A 22,518-nucleotide genomic window follows, 5' to 3' on the forward strand; every position below is an offset into this window, starting at 1 on the left:
ACACAGTTCAAATCTGTATTGTTCAATGGTCAACTAACTACATTCTGTTTTTTGTTTCATTTTTGTTGTTGTTGATCTTAATGTTAAGTGTATTCTTTAATCACCATTCCCCTATTTCCCCCATCCCCTCACCCACCTCCCCTCTGGTAACCATCAATTTGTTTTCTGTAATTAAAAGTCTGTTTCTTGGTTTGTCTCTTTTCCCCCCTTTGTTTTGTTTCTTAAATTCCACATGAGTGAGATCATATGGTATTTGTCTTTTCCTGACTTACTTTGCTTAGTATTATACTGTCTAGCTTTATCCATGTTGTTCAAATGGCAAGACTTCATTCTTTTTTATGGCTGAATAACATTCCATTATATATTTACATATATGTGTGTATATACATACCACCTCTTTTTTATCCATTCATCTAATTAGTGGACACTTGGTCTGCTTCCATAGTTTGACTATTATAAATAATGCTGCTATAAACATATGGGTGCATGTATCCCTCTGAATTAGTGTTCTTGTATTTTTTTGGGTAAATACCCAATATTGCAATTCCTGGATCATAGGGGAGTTCTGTTTTTAATTTTTTGAGGAACCTCCGTACTGTTTCCCAGAGTGGCTGCAACAATTTGCATTCCCACCAACCATACAAGAGGGTTCCTTTTTCTTCACATCCTTGCCAACACTTGTTTTCTGTGTTTTTGACTTTAGCTGTTCTGATAGATATGAGGTGATAACTCACTGTAGTTTTAATTTGGATTTCCGTGATGATGAGTGATGTGAAGCATCTTTTCACGTATCTGTTGGCCATCTGTATGTCTTCTCTGGAGAAATGTCTGTTTGTGTCTTCTGCCCATTTTTTAGTTGGATTATTTGTTCTTTGGATGTTGAGTTATATAAGTTCTTTATATATTTTGGATACTAACAAGGGTCGACTATATTTTGAATGGTTACAAGATTAGAGGTTGGGAAGATTGTGGCAAGGACATTTTTTATTTTTTCATTTTTGGGGGTTGGGACAGAGGGAGAGGGAGAAAGAGAATCTTAAGCAGGCTCCACGCCCTGTGCAGAGCCCAATGCAGGGCTCAATCTCACAACCCTGAGATCATGACCAGCGCTGAAATCAAGAGTTGGATGCTTAACCGACTGAGCCACCCAGGCGCCCCAGGACAGTTATTTTTAGGTTTATTTTTTTAAAAAAAGTTATTTATTTATTTGAGATAGAGAGAGACAGAGAGAGAGAGAGCACGCATGCATGGGAGAGGGGGAAGAGGCAGAGGGACAGAATCTTCAAGCAGACTTCCTGCTGAGTTTGGAGCCTGACTCAGGGCTTGATCTCATGACCCACGAGTTCATGACTTAAGCTGAAACCAAGAGTCAGATGCTTAACCGACTGAGCCAGCCAGGTGCCCCAGGACAGTTATTTTTAATATTATACTCATATTAATTGGATAAAATGTAAATAATTTAAAAGAGAAGATTAAAAAAAAAGTCTTCATGTCACAAGGTAAATAACTCAATACTAACTGGTAATGTTCTGAAATAGTAGTTCCTTTCATTGGTAATCCAAAACGACTGACTTGCTTTTTTAATTTACCTTTTAAACCTTAAATTAAAACATACCTTCCGAACATCAGAACTTTTGGGTTCTGTTGTCCAAGTGATAACCCGAGACACTGCCAGGCGAGTTTCACTGGAATTTATAAAATCTCCTGGATCCATCTGTTTGGCCAGAGTTTCTATGTATTTAAGGATAGCAACCTTCACCTACAGAGGTAAGCACAATGAGAGGACAATCAGATGGTCACTGTGGGGAAACGGACAATACTTCAGAAACAATTAGGTGATTATTTTTTCGACCAATACAAAATGAAACAGCATCAACAACAAAAAAGAAATTATATAACCACCTACATACCTGAGGTACAAATACATGGTATTATGGATTTTTGTTTTCACATATAGCAGAACTTTTAAGTCCCAGGTATTTCATCCCCTGCATCCAAACAACTGCTGAAGACTCTCTTGACAAGATTAGACCCTTTTCCTTGAGCCGGCCTTCAGGGCTTACAGCTGACTCTTGTCTAGACTTCCCTGGGAATCAGTCTTTATAAATTAAGTGTAATTTGACTTTTGGGGAAATGAACCAAAAGTATTCTGGAAATAAGGTATCATAAATCAAGTATGTAATTGAGGTGGGCAATACAGGTTTTCCCCCAAACATACACTAACATTCACCCAATGAGATCATGTTCCTTGAGAGGTCCATCAACTGCTAGAACTACTGCCTTTCAAAAGAAGTGTCACAAAAAAGTTTTACGAAGTACCACTGGAGAAAATACAACACTTATTTGTAATTCCTGATGCTTGGGTGCATGGTAGGTAGGTGTGTGGTTGAATGCAGGCTTCAAATTCAGCAGGAGGTGAGGAAAAGCCCACATGCTTCTTCCTTATGCTCGGTCTTTGTAATCCTTAGAGTAAGCCACTGTTAAATTACCTTTCTCTCAGGTATGTTGCAGCAGAAAAACAGGTTGAGAACAACTGTCACATCTTCTAACATTCTAGGATTTGTAAATAATGGTTCTAAAGGACTCTGTTAGTGCAGTTTAGAAATGGCATCTGGCATAGTGTACAGTCCTTTGGATACAGCAGATGGTGAACATGTATTAAATACTGATTTGCTGATTTGGAAGGTTTACATGTATGATTAAAACAGCAACTCTAAAAAAACGTTGCCAAAGATTAAGAGAACAATGATCTTTCTTCCCTTGTTATTGATCTTAAGATGCCACTTGTCTCACTCAACCCAAATAAGGTCCTTGGGAATTACTGTGCCAAGTTAATATATAGGAAGTGAAGTGTTAAAATAAGGTTCTGACTCTTGTACATTTTCCCCCTTCTGATTCCAGTTTATAAAAGAAAAAGGGGGCGCCTGGGTGGCTCAGTCAGTTAAGCATCCAATTCTTGATTTTGGCTCAGGTTGTGGTCTAGGGGCTGTGGGACTGAGCTCTGTGCTCAGCAGGGAGTCTGCTTCTCTCCCTCTCTCTCTCTCTTTCCTCTCTTGGGCATGCTGTTTCTCTCTAAAATAAATAAATCTCAAAAAAAATCTTTTTAAAAGAAAAAAGTGATTAGATTACATTCATTTCAAAATGAATAAATTTTAAGAAGTAACTATAACTTTCAGAGATTATTAAAAAAATTTAGAGTTAATCTATCAGCCATCTCAGGTAAAATGTACAGTGGAGAGGGAAAGAGACTTATGGTTAATTTTGCAGTAGCAGGCCCAATTAATTATGGCAGCACCTAACATTCTGGATTCTTGAAGCCATGTCACCTTTTATCAGTGTGAATAACTAAAAGGTGGAAATAGTAAATCAAAGAATGAACATCAATGTAGTTTGTTTTCAATTTGCCACCAGCAATAGTTGAATATATTTATTTGTGCTCTGTGAGATTCAACCAGTGCAGTGTCTTGGCAGTTCAGAGAGGCACATAAAGTTTTAAAGGGTTTCACAGAGTAGGTATGTTTACTATACCACCAGGCAAAATAATCACAATACACACATAATAATCATTTGAAAGTTTAGATTTAAGTAGGATATTTCACAAGTTTATATAGTCTAATTTTAATAACACAAACATGCAATCTTCTTCAGAGAAGGAAAAATTATCTTGCTGCTAAAGTGTGCATAACTTTACAGCATATCTGTGAAACTCAGAAAAAAAGTCAGCAAAATTATTTTTAAAAATATTACTTACTCAAAATCACTCTGTATTGCCATTTCCCCCATTCTATTGCTTCTTTTCTGACACTTAACCACATGACTGAAAGATCCATCATTTTTTCAATGAAGATATTGCTTCTTTTCTGACACTTAACCACATGACTGAAAGATCCATCATTTTTTCAATGAAGAATTTTATAGATCTCACACTCAAGTTGTTTGTGTTTTTCTATAATCTGTTCAGAACAGTTTTTAAATCTTAATCTGTCACCCATCTGAAGATACTTTCATTTTTGGCATAGGTATGGCTCCAATTTAACTTTTCCTTGTTATCCTAAAATATCAGTTTAGGAGTTGAAGACTGATTTTCCCCTCTAGCTTTGCCTGTGTGTATGTTTATATAATATGTAATGCATGTATATATAAAATATAAAAGCCAAATATGGCTTTTAGAGAAACAGTCTGTAATTCCAGTCTCCATTTTCCAATAGGAAAGCTAATTTTAATTTCTCTGTTTCCCACTGTCTTTTTCTCTAGGTATTCAACAACTTTATTCTCTCCCTGAGCTCCCCAATCACCCTTATTTCTTAAGCTAATGGTTTAGACCTCCCTTTCCACTAGCCCATAAAATATCTCTACATACATTTTCAACAGCACTTGAATACCTACCTACCCCTGGTACCTAAATCATAACCCTTATTACAGTTTATCATGCATTATAATAACGACAAAAAAATGTTGATTTTATATTCCTAGGAATGCCTGGCATAATAGCCAGGTCAGAGAATGAGTTCAAAACATTTATCAATAAAATCGAGTAAATGATTTTCCTTCTGTAGGTCACATTTTAAAATCAAAATAGATGGAATCCCTTTCACAAAGCAGCTCTGAGAAATTAACATTATGTTGAGTGTAAGTCCACCCTGGTAAGAAACATAATTGTGATTTTTAAGGCAAAATCATATTCAGAAACTTAAAGGAAAATCAATCCATGGGCAATAATGCTTGTAGAAATATATTTCGTGCAGAAGAGAGCAGAAAAATATAAGGCTTGTAAATGCACATATGCTTGTTATTTCCCTGACTTTAATCTCCTTTAATAAAACTCAGTAAGAAAACATCTCTACTAAAGAATTCAGGGGCTTTTCCATTAAATTATTTTTTCCTTTATGTTTAACCTAGTAATTATTTTAAGTCACAAATGGGAATCCATCTCGTTTTCACATTAGTTAATTAAAAAATGTGTGCTAATAATAATTGAGAAAGTCAATCCTGATTCTAAATTTTATGCACACATTAGAAATATCACATTGCAAAAAGAAAAGTTACTATTTCAGTTAAGGAGAACTGGAGAATAGCAGGGAGATTAAACTTAAAATTTTTTGTTTAGTAAAATAAATACAAGGCAAAACTGACATTTTGCCCAAAATATCTACTCAAACTTCTAAACTAAAAAAAAAGTATTGGGAAATCACAAACATAAAATTAGGTAAGACTTTATAGAGCAAGTCTGCATTACCAGCTTAGAGTTAGATGGCCATACTTGTGCTGCTCTCTAAATGGAAATCCCCAGTAAGTTTCTCCAAGAGATAGTCTGGCAATTGAGTAACATTTGAAATAAAATCTGTGCATGCTTAAAGGGCTTACAGAGGTTAGTAGTTGAAATCAGATGCATACAAACATTCTCTGAAACACAGCAGAGTTTTTAAAGAGAGTTAAGAAAAGAAATAATGAAGATTAAAACAAAAACAAAAAAACCTTGGAGCTCCAAAAAGAGTGAAGCTGGTCCCGAAGTGCTGGCTTGACTGTCTGAAAGTTTATAAAAACAAAATCCACTGATGGAACAATTTCTCATTGGACAGAAATACAAATATCAACATAACTTTATTAATAAAATACTTCAATTCCTTACAATGTCTTCGAAAGACTTCAATTTTTTACCTTCAAGCTTGGTGTTTGAGTCTGATCAACAGTAAATCTCATTAGAATATTAAATTGAAGATCATTTGGAAAAGATTCTCTGAAATAAGGAAAGAACAAAGCAAAACAAAAATTAATCAAGTAAACATTTAGCAAACTAAACAAAAGATTATGCTTAATACCAAAACAGTATGTCATTTAAAGAGCATGCATGAAGTAGTATCTGTAAGTGGTATAGTCTATGTAGTACAGCACACAAGTTATCCCCAGAACAATGTGAACATTTGAATCTATATCCTATTGGGGGTTACACAGCAACACTATAGTAGTAAATAATGGTCTATCTTGCCTCAAAATGGATTTAATCAGAAAAAAAAGTTGTGGGGCACCTGGGTGCCTTAGTCGGTTAAGGGTCCGACTCTTGATTTCAGTTCAGGTCATGATCTGAGAGTCGTGAGACTGAGCCCCAAGTGGGGCTCCGTGCTCAGCGGGGAGTTGCTTGAAATTCTCTCTCTCTCTCTCTCTTCCTCTGCCCCTCCCCCCACTTGTACTCTCTAAAATAAATGAATAAAAAATCTTTAAAATAAAAAAGTAAAAGAAAAAAAAACTGAACATCAGAGATATTTCCACAGACCTAATATCTGAATTTTAGACTCACCTCAACCTAGTAAATGGGTATTTGAAGTAACTCATCTCAACAATCTACATGAGAAAGTAGAAATATATCATTGGTTCAAAATCTTCTGAGAAAAGATTCTGAATATTTAAGTGCTATAATAACACATTCTTTTTAAACTTAAGAAATATTTTTTATGTTTACGTTAGACTGAATAATATCTTCGACTCTGCTTTGAATACCCTAATTAAGATATAATACCACCTTTGAATTACTCAACCAATGTTCATGAGAGTTTTAGAAAAGAAAGGCAGTGTCTGATTTAGAGACCGATGCTGCATTAGAGATTTTTTTTTNTTTTTTATTCAACAGAGATAGAGACAGCCAGCGAGAGAGAGAACACAAGCAGGGGGAGTGGGAGAGGAAGAAACAGGCTCATAGCAGAGGAGCCTGATGTGGGGCTCGATCCCATAACGCTGGGATCACGCCCTGAGCTGAAGGCAAAGGCTTAACCGCTGTGCCACCCAGGCGCCCCGCGATGCTGCATTAGATGTGCCCATGTGAATGGGCATCATTAACAATTTTCAAATGAAGCCCATGCAGCCTAAATGGCTCAGAAGGACTCAGAAATCTAAACACAGAAACTAAACATTCCTCATTACTACTGGATAAACTTGAAGTATCTGAAGAAAATATTACCTGGTAACATCAAGGGCTTTCTGAACTTTTGCCTGAACAGACCCAAGCAAATCAGCACCCATTTTTTTTAATAGTTGTGTCAGCAGTACAAACAACCAGTCTTGAAGGTCATCTTTGTGGACTTGTATGAAATCCACTAGAGTCTCCAAAAACATGCTGAATACCTACAGTGGATAAATGGGGAAGGGGAGAGAAAAAGGAGGAGAATATTGACCTTTGTGATTAATTCAAAACTTAAACAGAAAGGGAATACAGGAATCAGAGGCACAGCGATTGGCAGCCAAGCGGAAAAACAATCTCTCTTGCTTTTCATTAGACTCTGTGATACAAGAGTACATTTGAACTGTTCTCCAACTTCTGCTGAAGTTCAACAATTAGCTATTCCATGCAGCATCACTTGGTAAAGAAACTGGCCATAATGGCTGGCACACCTAATGTCCATGATGCCATAGCTTCATCTGGTTAAACTGAAATTCATTTTATCTGAAATTTGGGCAAGGAATTACCTACTGGTAGCCTCACCAGCCCTCAGCTCTTTGGAAGAGTGGCACTGAGTTCATCAGAAGATGACTTTGCTGAAAGCTACCTTAAAGTATAAGAACATTCTGACATATTAGGCTAATAATTAGAGACTCCTAGATTTCTCAATATGTCAGTTGTCAACAGATTCTTTTGGTATGACATATAGTATTTATTAAAACTGCCCCAAACGTAATTTTAAATGATCTGGGATAACTGTAACCGTACCTAAAATAAGTTCAGGATACAAATCTACATCTTAATTTTAGTAATTTCTAAAAAATCATTGATGACTATTAGTCTCCATTTCTTTTGATGGGTTTTATACTTGGTTCCAATATTAATCTACTAGTTTAAAAATGTTATAAGATAAAAAATTTTAAGGAAAGGAAAGCTAATATTCTTAAGTAATGCACCTCATTAAAATACTTATGAAAAATGACCAATATTAAGGTTCTATCTCTATAAGAAATTCAATAACACACTGGAGAATTTATTTCTAGGTAAAAAAGAAAAAAAACTCTGAGGACCAATGTCAGCCATTATATTATGAAACAATGTATAATCACAACAGACTATAAAAACTATGGTTTAAAAAAGTTAATCTCAAAACTTTGCTAAATTGAGAATTAAAGAGTTTTGTTCTCAATATATGTCTTATTCTTAAATTTCCTTTATGCAGTTATACATGGACTCCCATTTTTTTCTCTTATGTTAGAAATGAAGGCTTTTCCTGATTAGAATTGTAACTAAGGTTTAATATTTGAATCTGATTTAGAAAAAAATACACTTTAGCTATTAGCTCAAGATGCACTGTAAGTGTAAAAGCAGGAACTATGACTACTTCAGATTTTCTAATACTCTCTGATCCCCAGGCAGTATCTCTTCAACACTGCTCTTATTCACAATGCAGAATCATTAGCTTCCATCCTACTTCCCCCATCACACCTAAAGCCTGGCTTCTCTTAGATTTAAAACTTGGCCCATTGTCTCAAATAAATGGCCTCTGGCTTCTCCTCAGGGCCTAGAACACTGTTGAGGAACTCCATTAAACCTACTCTAGGACAAATGCATGTATCTAATTTAGTACTCATTCTTACTGGTTGGTACCTGGCAAATCTGTCCAGTGGTGTGTTGGACTCAGTTAGTACTTGCCTAGAAAGCTGACTGCTAAATATTCAGGAATTTTGTAAGGTATTGAGAGCTTGAAATTAGTCATGATGGGAGGTATTTACACCTCAGAAATTACAGCAAACATGACACATCAGGGCTCTCTGCCCATCCCCTAAACCTAGTTTGCCAGGCACAACACTCTAATTCTTTGATTCACTTTTAATCTTGTTTCAACTCTTGCCTCTTTTCCTGAAGATTCCAACTTTAAGCTTTCACTACAGCAAAATCAACATTAGAATTCCTCAGCTGACTCTCCCATTTTATCTGGTTCTCAGGAAATCGAGAACCAGAAAATTATGTGACTTGTCCAAGGTTTCCATAGTGAATGGCTGGGTCACAACTTAAAGCTAAGTTAATTGGCTTTCAGCTGTGTTCCATCCACTCTATTACGAGATAACTTACCTCACCCACACTTTACTGTCATTCAACATAAAACTCTTCCACTAACTTTCCCCCCACATTCATTTCCTCTATAGCCATCCTTCTAATGATCGTTTCTATAAGGGAGAGCCAATTTTATTCCTTTTTAAGACTGATCTTTCTATTCTGGGTTCTTGCTCTCTACAGTAAGGTCTCCTCAACCTAATCCTTTGCTTACAGCTACAGAAAGTCTCAAGAATTTCTCCTTCAGTTTTCTTCCCACGAATTATCTCCTAATCATGAAAAGTAGTAGCTTTTTCATTAGTTTAGTATGCCTGGCCATTCTGTAGCTTGCCACTGCTTTCCTCTTATTATTTCCCTTCTGTCTTTCATTTCTGTTGCCAACATTTTCCTTCTGAATTCTAAACATGCAGTGATTAAGAGCCAGACTTCTTCCTGATTTAATTTTCATCAAAAGTGTGACCTTAACAGGCCCACTCTGCTCCTTAACAGGCCCACTTTGCTCTAGCCTAATAGGCCCCACGACCCCTAAAATAGCTCTCTTTTGGCCTTTCCCAAATCTGTCCATCACTGTAGGAACCAGGTCTTTCTGATCTCAAGTCTGGACTTCTGGAAGAGACCAGGTAAGTACATATTCTAGGCTTTGCAGGTCATACAGCGTTTGTCACAACTACTCTGCCATTGTAGCACACCCACAAACAGTATGCAAACAAGTGAGCACGGCTGTGTTCCAATATAACTTTATTCACAAACAGGCAGCAGGCGAACTCATGCTTCTTTCTCACCATCAGACTGTGGTATCATTCTTTTGAGAGAAACAAAATCCTCCACTGCCTATAGAATAGTCTACAAAATAATATCTCAAATGCTTAGACAATGTTCTAACTCTTCAAACTGATCTTGGACTATCGGGTAACATAAAGTCTTTGTCCCTGAGCACATCTCACCACATTCCTGATTTCCTACCATATTCCCTCTATTTACACACAGCATGTGACTTGTTATAAAGTTTACCATTCAAGTCCCAGCCAAAAAGCTTCTTAGACCATGTTAGAATATAGCCAGTTGGAACCTGTTGTGGGACTAGCTTTATGGTGCTATTTAACTTTTTCTGTATTTACATCATTTTCCCATCTGGAACATATAACATTTGAGAATAAAGCCTCTATTTTTACATAGTCTTGCATTACCAATTAGAACCAAGTTCAAAGTTTATCAAGGCTGAAGACTGAAAAAAAGTTGTTCAATAAATGTGCAGAAAAAGTTCCTTAAAGAGTAAGGATTTTCTCTTAAGTGGAAACTTACCCTGTAATTGGTAGCTAGCCCTTTTTTCTCAATGGCAAGGGAAGATGCATAATATCGTCCCTTCATCCCAGCCAAGATTAACTTCTTCTTTCTCTCTCCTATAAACTTTTCTGTCATCTCCCATTTTTCTGGACTCATGCCAGTCATTTCCAGGAGGCCCTTTCTTCTCATGCTGACATATCCAAAGTTTATGTTCCTGCCAAGATCTGAACTGATATTTTCTTTAAGAAGACTTCTCTGATTCTAAGTAGAAATTTCTTTTGATTATATAATGAGAGTTCACATGAACAAAAACGTAGACATGTTATTTATAGTACTCCACATACAGAATTCTATTATTTTTCAAAATACTTAAATCCTATCAATAGTACTTACTAACTAATAAGATATATGCCTATATAATATCTATCTGAAACATATATTTGGAATTTCACATACAATTTCTTACTTGACTGCCCTATCACAGAGTTCACTGTTAGACGTTGATATCTTCCCATTTCCTTATCTAAAATTAATGAAGTGGAAAGTAGATATGCTTATATTAGGGCTAAAAATCTGATTTCAGAAAAGAAATTTGAGAACTACTGCTCCATAAACTGTTCTGTTTGCTTTCATGGAATGACGTCTACAGAATATTAGAAAGTACTTATGGGGGGGGCTGGGACTAAAGATTTTTTAATAATTGTGAAACTTGGGAGTTATTTTTAATAATTCGATGGAACCAACCTTCAATGGAATCAGTTTATAATTCCACATATCTCGCAAGTATACTTTATTGGAAAACAGTGGTAACACTGGAGCTATTACAGTTGAGGCAGTCTTTTCTCAATCTCACCTACATCTTAGGTGTGCCAGTCATCAAATATAGAACAGAAGAACATAATCAAATTAGATTAATTAGTAGATTAAAAAGCACATCTCCAAACAGAATGACAGTTTGCATAACTGCAAATAGCATTTCGTGGATTGCAAAGGGTCCAACACTGCATGAACTCTTCGGGAGAGAAAATAGAGAAAAAGGGTTAATTTCACAGTCATGCAGTAAAGTTAGGTTTCCAACAAATATTGAACCAACTTACTCTCTATTGAGAGTTCCAACACAGGGGACAGCATGCAAAAAGAAAAAAAGAAAAAAAAGAAAAACACACAAATTAGTCGCCATCAATGCAAAGTTCCTGTATGAAAGAAAAACACTTAGAAAATAAAAGTGACAAATGTTTTTCAAAGTTTTATGATAAACTCAAAACAGTTTTTAAAACAAGAGTTAAATGAATAGTATGAGAGAAGAGCATGTGATTTTCCTGTGTTTCTCCCTCACCTCCTTGCCAAAGAAATTTAAAAACAAAACCCAGAAAATCAACTTCTTTTCCAGACCCTAATATCCTTGAGGCTCAACTTCTAGAAAGAATCTAAGACTAAGACACCTGCCCCCATTTCTGAACATTTACTTCCAAAGTTCAGTATCTAAATTTATTTTTTTCCTCTTCAGAAGAAACATTTACAAGTTAAGTGATATCTATGAAGGCTTAGAACAACTACAGTTGTTTGGAAATAAAAAGTAACTGTTTATACTACAACTTTAAGTTTTCCCCAGGTAAGATGTGCATTATGGTCTCTTGATCCTAGGACTGCAAGCAGCTCTGCTGTCTACAACACTCTTTAGGAGACCAGATGCGACCCGGGCACCCAACTGCGTCCCATTTTAGTAGCCACAGATTGAACTCCTAGCTGTTCAAGACTCAATGGTACGACTTCAAGAGGTGGGATTATACAGATCATAAAATGCCACTTCAAAACATGCATCTCAGTGAAGGTGGCTCTTTTCAAACAGTTCCTTCAGAGGCAAATGTCAGAACACATAAGGTAACTTTTGGCATCTGACACTTATTACATTTGAGGGAAAAAAATGATTCTAGAGGAGTCAAAATAAAAATCTTCCCTGAACTCCTTCATTCTTCAAACTTACTTAGTTTTAAAAAACTTATACAGTGTTTGGTGTGTACTTAGGGCTTTACATATATTAACTCATTTAATTATCCTCACAATCTTATGAGGTAGGTATTACTATTAACTCTATTTTACAGATAAGGAAACTAAGGCACACACTGCTAATAAGGGTTGGAGGTAGAATTCGAACCCAAGTAGTCTAGCTCTACTATCCATACTTGATATCACCGTGTTGTACCATCTCTCTAGAAAAATATTAACAGGCTTTAAATCAAACATTTGCAGCTTATGTTCTAAATTACTGACATACATACATCATCATCCATCACCACATATTGCCATACTGGTATTTGAGGTTTAAAAAAGTTTATCAAGTTATAGGCATCAAGTAATTTCAGCTTGCAAACTATATTTGCCAATCCTGTCCCAGGAAAAAATCCAGCACCTATTTCAATGGTGTTCAGAAAGAGCTCTCCCCTGGCCCTTCCTTTCTGGAGTGGCTGCACTGTATACTAAAGCTCACCTGATATTCTAAAATATGTAAGAGGGAAACATTCTGGGGGCTGGAGAAGGAGATCCTATATGACAGCAGATGGTAGAAAGTGGATGGGGCTGCCCACAACCCATTTCTCTAAGTATCTTGTTTCTGCTGAGGACAGTAGATAGTCTCAATTGTGTTGGACCTAAGTGAGAACAACTTTTAGTTATCATGGAAGCAGGCTATTATCCAGAGGTATTAACATAGAGACTGAAATAGTGATTTTAACCTAAAAAAGACATGGAAAATTCACCTAACTAAGCTACTGGTATGAGATGTCTCCTCCTCAACACTATGGCCCATTCTGGGGGCAAGGCTTCAGACAGTTTTTGCCCCATGAGGTTTCAGGACAGTTGAAGTTATTGATTAAGTGACTACAATTCACTAGCAGTGGAGAGCTAACCCAGGCTTGAGGAAGACAAAGAGGTGTCCCTGATAGCATTTTTCAAGGCTATGAGAAAAAAGTGCATGGCTCCTTTGGGGACATGGACATAGTCTACGCTAGGGTGAGAGTTAGGAAGGAACGACAAGTAAAATGGTAGGCTTTGTTTTGACAGTTTTTTGAGGGTAATGAGTAGTAATTGCAGGGTTTTAAGCTGGAAGAGCAGATTTACCTTTCACAGAGAGATTACTAACGGATGCGGTGTGGAGCAGGTACAACAGCCAAAAGACCCCGGTGCCCTGAACTAGCAGTGAGAACGGAGAGATAGTCAGAAGGCTGAATCAATTAGGATTGGGTGAATTTCCAGAATGACACCCCAAATCTTCACTTGAGCAATGAGGGAATGGAGATTTCATCTAATGAGATAAAGCAACACAGGAGGAAGAGTAGTTTTGAGGTTGAAGATGACCGATAAGACATGTGACTAAGTAAGCATAAGAGAAAAATATGGGCTGGAAGTACACTTTTGGGAGTCATTAGGTTACAACAAGTGATAACTGCAGCTTCAGATAAGGTATAGAATGAAAGAAGAGAGCCTAGGGCAAGAATCTATGCAGAACCAACAATTAGTAAAACACTCAGAGAGATAGGTGCTGCAAGACAAAGACTGTGAGGGAGACTGGATGGGACACAACAGGCAATTCAACAACAGACACATCACATTCCTTAAGGAGACAGAAAAGATACATTGAATAACCAATAATAAAGTTGATAACAAAAAGAAATGTCAACCAGCAAATGGAATTAATGAGAAACTCACGGAAGCCAAGCAGATGAGACCATAACAGCAAAAAATTAGGACCAAAAGAATATTGTGGCTAACAACAGCTTCAAGGTGAGACCTCCCTCCATTTCAATAGGAGGGAGGGTAGAAAAAATGGGTTTCTGTGCAGTTATGATGGCTGGTCTGGAGGCAGGAAATGAGAGTTTCTGCTTGACGCTTTCCATTTTCCAGGTAAGCTAAGAAGCCAGGACATATGCTTGGGGCATAACACAGGTTGGGAGGTGAATGGGCTGCAGTTTTGAGGAGAGAAACTATTTGACATGGTCTCTTTGGAGAACAGAAGAGAAAGATGAGAGGAGGAGGATTACAAGGCAGCACTGAGCAGTAATGGAGAATGGCAGGGAAATACCGGAACACACAGAGGTTTCACCCAGGGGCCTGTACATTTTTTCCCTTTAAGAATCCTAACCTTCAGGGCACCTGGGTGGTTCAGTCAGTTAAGGGTCTTTGACTCAGGTCATGATCCCAGGGTTCTGGGATCAAGCCCCTGCAGAGGGCTTCCTGCTCAGCGGGGAGCCTGCTTCTCCCTCTGCCTCTACCCCTGCTTGTGCTCTCTCTCAAATAAATAAATAAAATCTTAAAAAAAAAAAAAAAAAGAATCCTAACCTTCAATTGGTGGCATGAGGTCTGCCAGCATAGGTTTTTGGACATATGTTTCTTTGTAGTGTTAATAACCCAGAACTGAGCATAGAAAACAGGGTTCAGCAATCTACAGTCTGCAAGTTAAGAATGGTTTTTACATTTTTAAGTGATTTTAAAAGTTTTTTTAAAAAAGGCAATTTACATGAAACTTAAAATGTCAATGTTCATGAAGTTTTTTTTGCAACCCAGCCATAATCATTTGTTTACATACTGTTTATCTAGATGCCTTTGTGCTACAATGGCAGAGTTTGGTAGTGGTGACAGAGATCCTTATGGCAAACAAAGCTGCAAATATTTACTATCTGGACCTTTACAGAACAAAAAATGGTCTACTTCTGATAAAAAACCAAAACTGTACCTGGAAAGAAAAGAAAGTATCAAAATCAGTTGCTTGATCCTGAAGATGGAGCTGTTGGTACTTTATAAAGATATATTTAAAAAATGGGGACGGTGGGGCGCCTGGGTGGCACGGCGGTTAAGCGTCTGCCTTCGGCTCAGGGCGTGATCCCGGCATTACGGGATCGAGCCCCACATCAGGCTCCTCCGCTGGGAGCCTGCTTCTTCCTCTCCCACTCCCCCTGCTGTGTTCCCTCTCTTGCTGGCTGTCTCTATCTGAATAAATAAATAAAATCTTTAAAAATAAATAAATAAATAAAAAATGGGGAGGGAGAGATCTGCTATTTTAATAATATCAGGACATAATGCAAAAGCTCAAATCAAACCCTGACATTTTATTTTTCTTTTACAAGATTTTATTTATTTATTTGAGAGAGAGAAAGGGCATGAGCGGGCAAAGGGGCAGAGGGAGGAGGACAAGCAAACTCCCCACTGAGCCGGAAGCCAGTCGTAGGACAGTCCCAGGACCCTGAGACCATGACCTGAGCTGAAGGCAGATGCTTAACTAACTGAGCCACTCCGGTGCCCCAAACCCTGACATTTTAAACTCAGCACAGTATGGTGACATTCCAGTTTATTCTTAATGAATTACATTATTGGCAGAGCCTCTGACAGACAATCACCAAACAAAAGTCAAGCAGAAACAAATTAACAAAAACCTTTCTATTACATTGGTCTTCACTGAACTAACTAAAATGCCAAAAACCTAATCAAACAAAATGAGATGGGTCAGTAAGAATTGTATATAGTTATAAAACCTGATGAAGAAAAACCAAAAAGTCACCTTCGTGACAATTCTAGGGAAGACTGTAGCTGGTTCTAGACGTCTATTAAGGGAATACAAGCATATGTGCTCAGTTTAGTTCCTTTCCCAACATCAAACTCAACTTTCCTATTTCATCTCTGAGACTCTTCAAAAAGTGTTTTTTTTACTACTGTATAAATTCTAGCATCCAACGAAATTGTATTATTATCCTAGCAAAAAATAAACTGGGACTTCAAGAAATAATCCAGCCTTGGTCTTATACCTTCCAGTAGGCAAGAATTATATCACTTATTGAAGATGTCTTAAAATTCTATTTTTTAGGGACACCTGGGTGGCTGAGTCAGTTAAGCGTCTGCTTTCGGCTCAGGTCATGATCCCAGAGTCCTGGGATCAGGTCCCATATTGGGCTCCTTGCTCAGCAGGGAGCCTGCTTCTTCCTCTGCCTGCTGCTCCCCGTTTGTGCTCTCTTTCTCTCTCTCTGACAAATAAAATCTTAAAAAAAATTCTATTTTTTAAAGTTGTACAGATAATTACTAAAATATTGTTTTTTAAAAGAGGTCCACCCAGATCACAATTTTCTTGTCCTTTGATTTATATTGCCAAGAAAATATATCAACAATTAATGTGTTCAGGATTTATAGAAATTTTTGTATTAAAACAAGTCCTACAGCTGTAACTAGCGGTAGCAATATAAGTGTAAAATGGTACAGTTACCTACACGTTCAGTTTGAAAGTTATATTATTTATTTATTTACTTATTTATTTATTTCCTCTAGGCTCAATGTGGGGTTTGAACTCATGATCCTGTGATCAACAGTTGCAAGCTTCACTGACTGAGGCAGCCAGGCACCCCTGAAAGTTATAAATTTTAAACAAACTGCTTAAGAAGTGTTTTTTCATCTTTCTCTGTAATGGAATCTTGCATTCTTGGATAAAAAAAATACACCTTCTGATAGGGGATAATCTTTGAAAACTTTTTTTTTTTTTTTAAGATTTTATTTATTTATTCGACAGAGATAGAGATAGCCAGCGAGAGAGGGAACACAGCAGGGGGAGTGGGAGAGGAAGAAGCAGGCAGAGGAGCCTGACATGGGGCTCGATCCCATAACGCTGGGATCACGCCCTGAGCTGAAGGCAGACGCTTAACCACTGCGCCACCCAGGCGCCCCATTCTTTGAAAAGCAATTAATAATCTTTAGATGGATTTTAGTTTATATATAAAGTGGGATTTTATTATCTTTAGTGTTGCAAATAATGAAAATATCAAAAATAGAAAAAAATGAGAATGATATGTGTAACAATAAAGTGAAGACAATAAAAAAATAAGGTGAAATTCATTAATTTTTTTTTATAATTTCCCTTCCACACCTCCCTCTCACTTAGGTTAGAAATTCTCATGCAGACAACTGGTAACCTAAAAAAAGACAATAAAGTTTCACCATTGTCAGACACATTCCTGAAAACAGAGTAACCAAATACATTTTACAACAGTAACTATCCTGCGAGGTGAACCAAAATTTCCCGGTACACATGCAGATTACGCCTAAGTGCTTAAAACGAAGTATGTTTTAATCAACATTAAAAATTAAACAGTGTTCTGAAAATTTTTATAGACTACTTCAACATATGAAATTTTTTTTTTAATGTTACTACCAAACTATGGCCAACATGGTATTTTGTGCTTTTGTGTTATTTAATGGCAATTTTTTTCTACACAATTACTCTTTTAAGGTAAGAATATATTTACATTAACACTGCAAAAGAAGAAAACAATAAAAAGTTCTTAAAAAAGACCTTTTTTCAACTTACCCATTTTTTCCCCTTTACAAGCAGTAAAAAGTTTCTAGTGATACAAGCACATTCAGTTTGATTAATTTCTGAGTCATGCTTGTTACTATACCCCTCAGCTTATAGTCTTAGACAATCTCTGGAAAAGTTTAAATGGTTACCAGAGAGAAATTTCTAAATTATGTCTGATATCAAACAATTTCAATTATGTCTGAAAAGATTATTACCATTTTGGGGCAATAATAAAACAAAAATGGCTTACAGTGCTTTGCTATTATTTTACTTTTTTTTTTTTTGGCAGTCCACAAATGACATCCCATAGGAGTAAACAATCTTAAATACTAAAACATACCTTGCCATGAGGATCAGCAAACATTCTTGTGAAAATTTCACATAATCTTTTCAGTTCAACTCGACTGTCAAAATAATAGAGCAGCTTGTTAATATGTTTTTCTTAAAAGATTTGAGAGAGAGACAGAGCATAAGCAGGGGGAGGGGCAGAGGGAGAGGGAGAGGGAGAAGCAGATGCCCTGCTGAGCAGGGAGCCCAAGGAGGGGGGCACGGGAGCAGGGCTTGAGTCCATAACCCTGAGATCATGACCTGAGCCGAGGTAAGATGCTTAACCAGCTACGCCACCCAGGTGCCCCAAAAGTAGCTTATTAATACCTTGCTGAAGGAAGGATTCATTTAAAACTAACCTTAGCCGTAATTAAGCTTCTTATAAAAAAAACAAAACTTTAGTCCTCCAAATCAAAAAATTTGTGGGACTTACTAATCAGGGATAAATACAAATTTATCAAATGCAACAATAAATCTGTTGCAACCGACATTATTTTAAAATTTAGAAGTTTTATAAAAATAACTATATTTCATTAATGTAGTATGACAGGGAAAACTGTACAAATGACATTCCCAGCACACGAATTTTATCCTTTAAATGCTAAGATGTTTTCTTAAATTTGGCCACCTGAGGGCTAAAATCTTTCTACACTATGCCTACCCCTTGCAACTGATAATGATATACTGAACCTAATATTAACCTAATCTTGATGGGGTTAGGAACAATATTATGATTTACTGCAATGATTCATGAAGTGTGATATGCAAACATTAAAATATATTAGGCAGTACACAGATGAACGTCTATTTTAAATTAAATAGTTATAATACTTCCTAAAGTAAATATGTAGTCAGCAACTCTAACCCTGATTTCAGGTATCAAGTCAGGAAGTAGCCCTCTAATTTTCCACTACACTCAAACTTATGAATAATCTGAATCTAGGTTCTTAAGAGGGGTTGACTAGAGAAGTTTAAAACATTACACAGATAAAGACAATAAGGAATTTAGGGGGGGAAAGCAAGTAAAAGCCATTAGAAAAGGAAACCGAATCAAATCAAACCAAATCGAACAAACTAAAAAGCAATATAAAGTTAAGAGAAATTCACTCCAATTCCATTTTGTATTACACTAAGACTCACATATTACATGAACACTGAGAATATACCTTCAGGTTCAAGGGAGCATAATCATTCCTTCCTCTCACTGAAAAACTTATCAGGAATGAATTTTAATAAACTGGCTGGTTTTAATCTTATATATACTTTATTTTTTTTAATTTTAAAAATTAATACCTTTTTTCATGAACTTCTATTTGTGAATAAAGTTTCCTTTTAAGTAAAAATTTCTAGTATAGATAGTATAGATGGTCCTGAAACTTGGGAAAATATTTTGATGCCATCTGCTGAATTTAAAACAAGTCTGTTCCCATACTAATATCTCTAAGATGTTATGGAAACAAACGCAGGTTGAAAGTGCTAGCCTGACAGGACAGTTATTTTAAGACAACACAACTCACCTTAGAGTTCTCTGATTTTTTAATAAGTTCTGCAGACCCAGGAGGCCTTCTTTCCTTTCTGACCAGTTGGAACTAGCACATCTATTGAGGACTTCTGCCACATCTTCTGTCTGCCTCATATATGTGGGAATACTACCATTTCGAGAACTATAGGAACGTTCTGAACAAGCACTAGATGCATCGCTGTTGGCGTCATCATCTGAATGCATTCCATATGATTCATATCTTCTTCGAGCAGGTTTTTTCTGTTATACATAAAGGCTCTCATTAGCAGTAGCCAAAAGAATATACTGGTATTTTATAATTTCTACTGACCACAAAAAGACTGGTTTTTGTTTTAAAATCAGTACCAAGCATGCGGCTAATCACTGTAATAATAAAATTATCAATGTTATATCAATAATTGATTTATTATCAATATTTAGCTTTGCTTCAGAAAACATGTTTTAGAAGTTAGTAGATGAAATATTTTTAAACCACAGGACATAGTAGAAACAGAATAAGGCTATATGAAAGTTTGGATATTAAAGTAGGAAGAGTTCAAATTGTGGGTTTTTGCCTCTTTTCTTTTTCATGGAAACCAAGAACTACTAGACTATAAATGAACAGAAACTACTGGAAATTTGAATTACCAATTCAATTTGAATTGGTAAGAAGAGAATATTACTTTTTAAAGGATGAGAATGGATCAGGAAAACACATTTTCCTATACGACTTCTATTTTTCCTGTCTGCCTTCTTCTCTAGTCTCCCTTTTTACATCTGCTACCAATTCTCTTGCCACACTTTCTTCCTTCGTGCCCAACCCTCATGTCTCCTACAGAAGTGAAACACAGACAAAGAATGATGAGAACCTGTTTTGCTTGCTATTATTTAGAGGAGGCAAGCTCCTTGAGGGTCCTCCATGTTTTTCCCAATGGGTCTATACCATCTATTTCAATAAATGCAAGAAAGCCTATTTAGATTCCTTTGATTTCTTCAGGCTTATCATTTAATATATGTAATTGCTAATTATACCTTGCATAATAAAAGTGAAATGAGACAGAGTAAATAGCTTATTTGAGATTTCCTTGGAACGACTGTAAATGTATCTTTATGTAATCTGATATTTGAACTTAGGCTGATGAGCAGTGAAGACATTCCTATGAAACATGTTAATAAGCATAATATCTTAAAACAGTTCTAGTGGCTACAAATTCTCCAAAGTCTAAAATCTAAAAACAAAAAGTAACTTGAATTTAATTCAAAATATTTTTATAAAGACATTTCCATCACTGAACGTCTCTTACTGATTTAGAGACACCAACTTAATTTAGAAAGTGCTAATGTGGTATCTCCTGTGTTGGGCTCCAGCATCTGTTTTGTTATAGACATCAGTGTGAATAACATCTCATTTGTATGGAGTAGTCGCACTGGAAGGACAAGAACCCCCTTAGGACATTCTGTTCAAGTAGCATCTCCCTACTGATGATCATATATACAGCATAATGGATGTAATAAAGGATGTTATTACTTCCACTTGAATATTTTCTAGAAGACTATCATCTGTTAAACTGATGAAGCAAAAGAAAAAAGTTATGGTATCATAAGATGTCAGAAAACAGCAATGTCTATACCTTAGTCCGTATGTCTCCTAAGAGCTGAGAGCAGTAAATTTTTAAAGAGAAAAATTGAAAATAATGAAGAACATTTTGCTAAACAGCACAATGAAGTAGGCATAAACAATGCCCATAATCAGAAACATTAACTTTTTTAATATATAGATACATGAGAACTGCTTATTAGCAGACTATATCTTCAACCTTGCCAATATCCTTTAGTCCTAAGCTACAAAAATATTCCCATAACCAGTTTTCCTAAAGAAACTCAAATTTTCTTTCTTTACTTTTAAAGTAGGCTCCACGCCCCGTGTGGAGACCAAAGTGGGGCCCGAACTCATGACCCTGAGATGAAGCCCTGAGCTGAGATCAAGAGTTGGACGCTTAACCAAATGAGCTACCCAGATGCCCCTCTAAATTTTCTATTTGAATCCTTTTGTCATTTCCAAAGTTAGCTTTGTTTCTGTGATTTTCCCAAGGTGCAAATTAGGCTTAGTAATTGAAAGATTTTTTTCTGGAAATTAATAGTTATAACTGGAATATCTTTGCTATGCAAATAATGGAAGTAGACAGAATCAAATTATTGGCATTCAGCTTTTGGCCCTTACATACTTCAAACACATCTTAGTATTATAAGTAATAGTTCAAGAATAACCCATTCAATTCATAAAATTTATGTGAGCATAATTTAACTGGCAAATCTTCCATTTAAAAAGAAACTAGAAAATATGATTTGAGACATACATTGATCAAAAACAGTAAATTTAAAGCATCTGACTGATTTAAGTTCATCGGAAAAAGATGTGATCAATATAACACATGCCCAAGAGAACAAAGTTCCTACTTAGTTATATTATTTATAAGAAATTAATCAAACGGCTGAGACAAAGGGAAAAATTCAGCACATGTAGACTGTTAGAGCAGAACTACATATGTGATTACATTTACTGTATTATAGCTATGACCAATGAATATTTTTCAAAACTTATTTTTCAAATATATGTGGCATAAATTATATCAACACTGGTTAAGATGTGATATAGAGTCTGAAAAGGCATAACGTATTTTTTATTTCAAAACAAAGATGAGGCCTTTTATAAGTTCTGTGTAAGAAACTGAGTAAATGCTCCTCAAACATTGGATTAATAGAATTTGAAAGAGAAAGTGTCATACTGAATTGACTTGGGAAATTGGCAAAAGCCAATTACAGTCATTGCTCAAGTGATACTTCCTTCATAATTTTAAGTGAGAAAAACAACAGTGAAATATGTACAGCACTTTTCTGAAAAACTATCATGGATCTGTAGACGATGTTTTTAAATCTCACTATTTATAATGTGTCAGACATAAAGAGCCAGGAAGATATCCTAATTATCATTTGTCTTGAAGTTGTACTTTCTCTCAGCTCAGAAAATATATGTAAGACTAAACA

The 22,518-nt window shown here is 36.1% G+C and overlaps 1 protein-coding gene across 48 annotated transcripts in view; it reads right to left on the reverse strand.

The window, feature by feature from the left end:
* Positions 1-22,518, reverse strand: part of CLASP2 (cytoplasmic linker associated protein 2) — a 173,544-nt gene that overhangs the window by 36,081 nt on the left and 114,945 nt on the right. For 13 of the 48 annotated variants that reach the window (XM_019799449.2, XM_034662293.1, XM_034662288.1 and 10 more), the window contains 8 exons: positions 21,105-21,128; positions 19,490-19,734; positions 17,986-18,049; positions 11,410-11,412; positions 6,953-7,116; positions 5,659-5,737; positions 5,476-5,526; positions 1,616-1,759 (listed from right to left, as the gene is read on the reverse strand). In XM_019799449.2, coding sequence (XP_019655008.1) covers positions 1,616-1,759; positions 5,476-5,526; positions 5,659-5,737; positions 6,953-7,116; positions 11,410-11,412; positions 17,986-18,049; positions 19,490-19,734; positions 21,105-21,128 — 774 coding nt within the window. The remainder of the gene's footprint in view (positions 1-1,615; positions 1,760-5,475; positions 5,527-5,658; positions 5,738-6,952; positions 7,117-11,409; positions 11,413-17,985; positions 18,050-19,489; positions 19,735-21,104; positions 21,129-22,518) is intronic. The other 35 variants (XM_034662310.1, XM_034662300.1, XM_034662305.1 and 32 more) reach the window with 7 other exon arrangements.

The sequence above is a fragment of the Ailuropoda melanoleuca genome, chromosome 6, assembly GCF_002007445.2.
Source record: "Ailuropoda melanoleuca isolate Jingjing chromosome 6, ASM200744v2, whole genome shotgun sequence".
In the NCBI taxonomy this organism is placed as follows: Eukaryota; Metazoa; Chordata; class Mammalia; order Carnivora; family Ursidae; genus Ailuropoda; species Ailuropoda melanoleuca.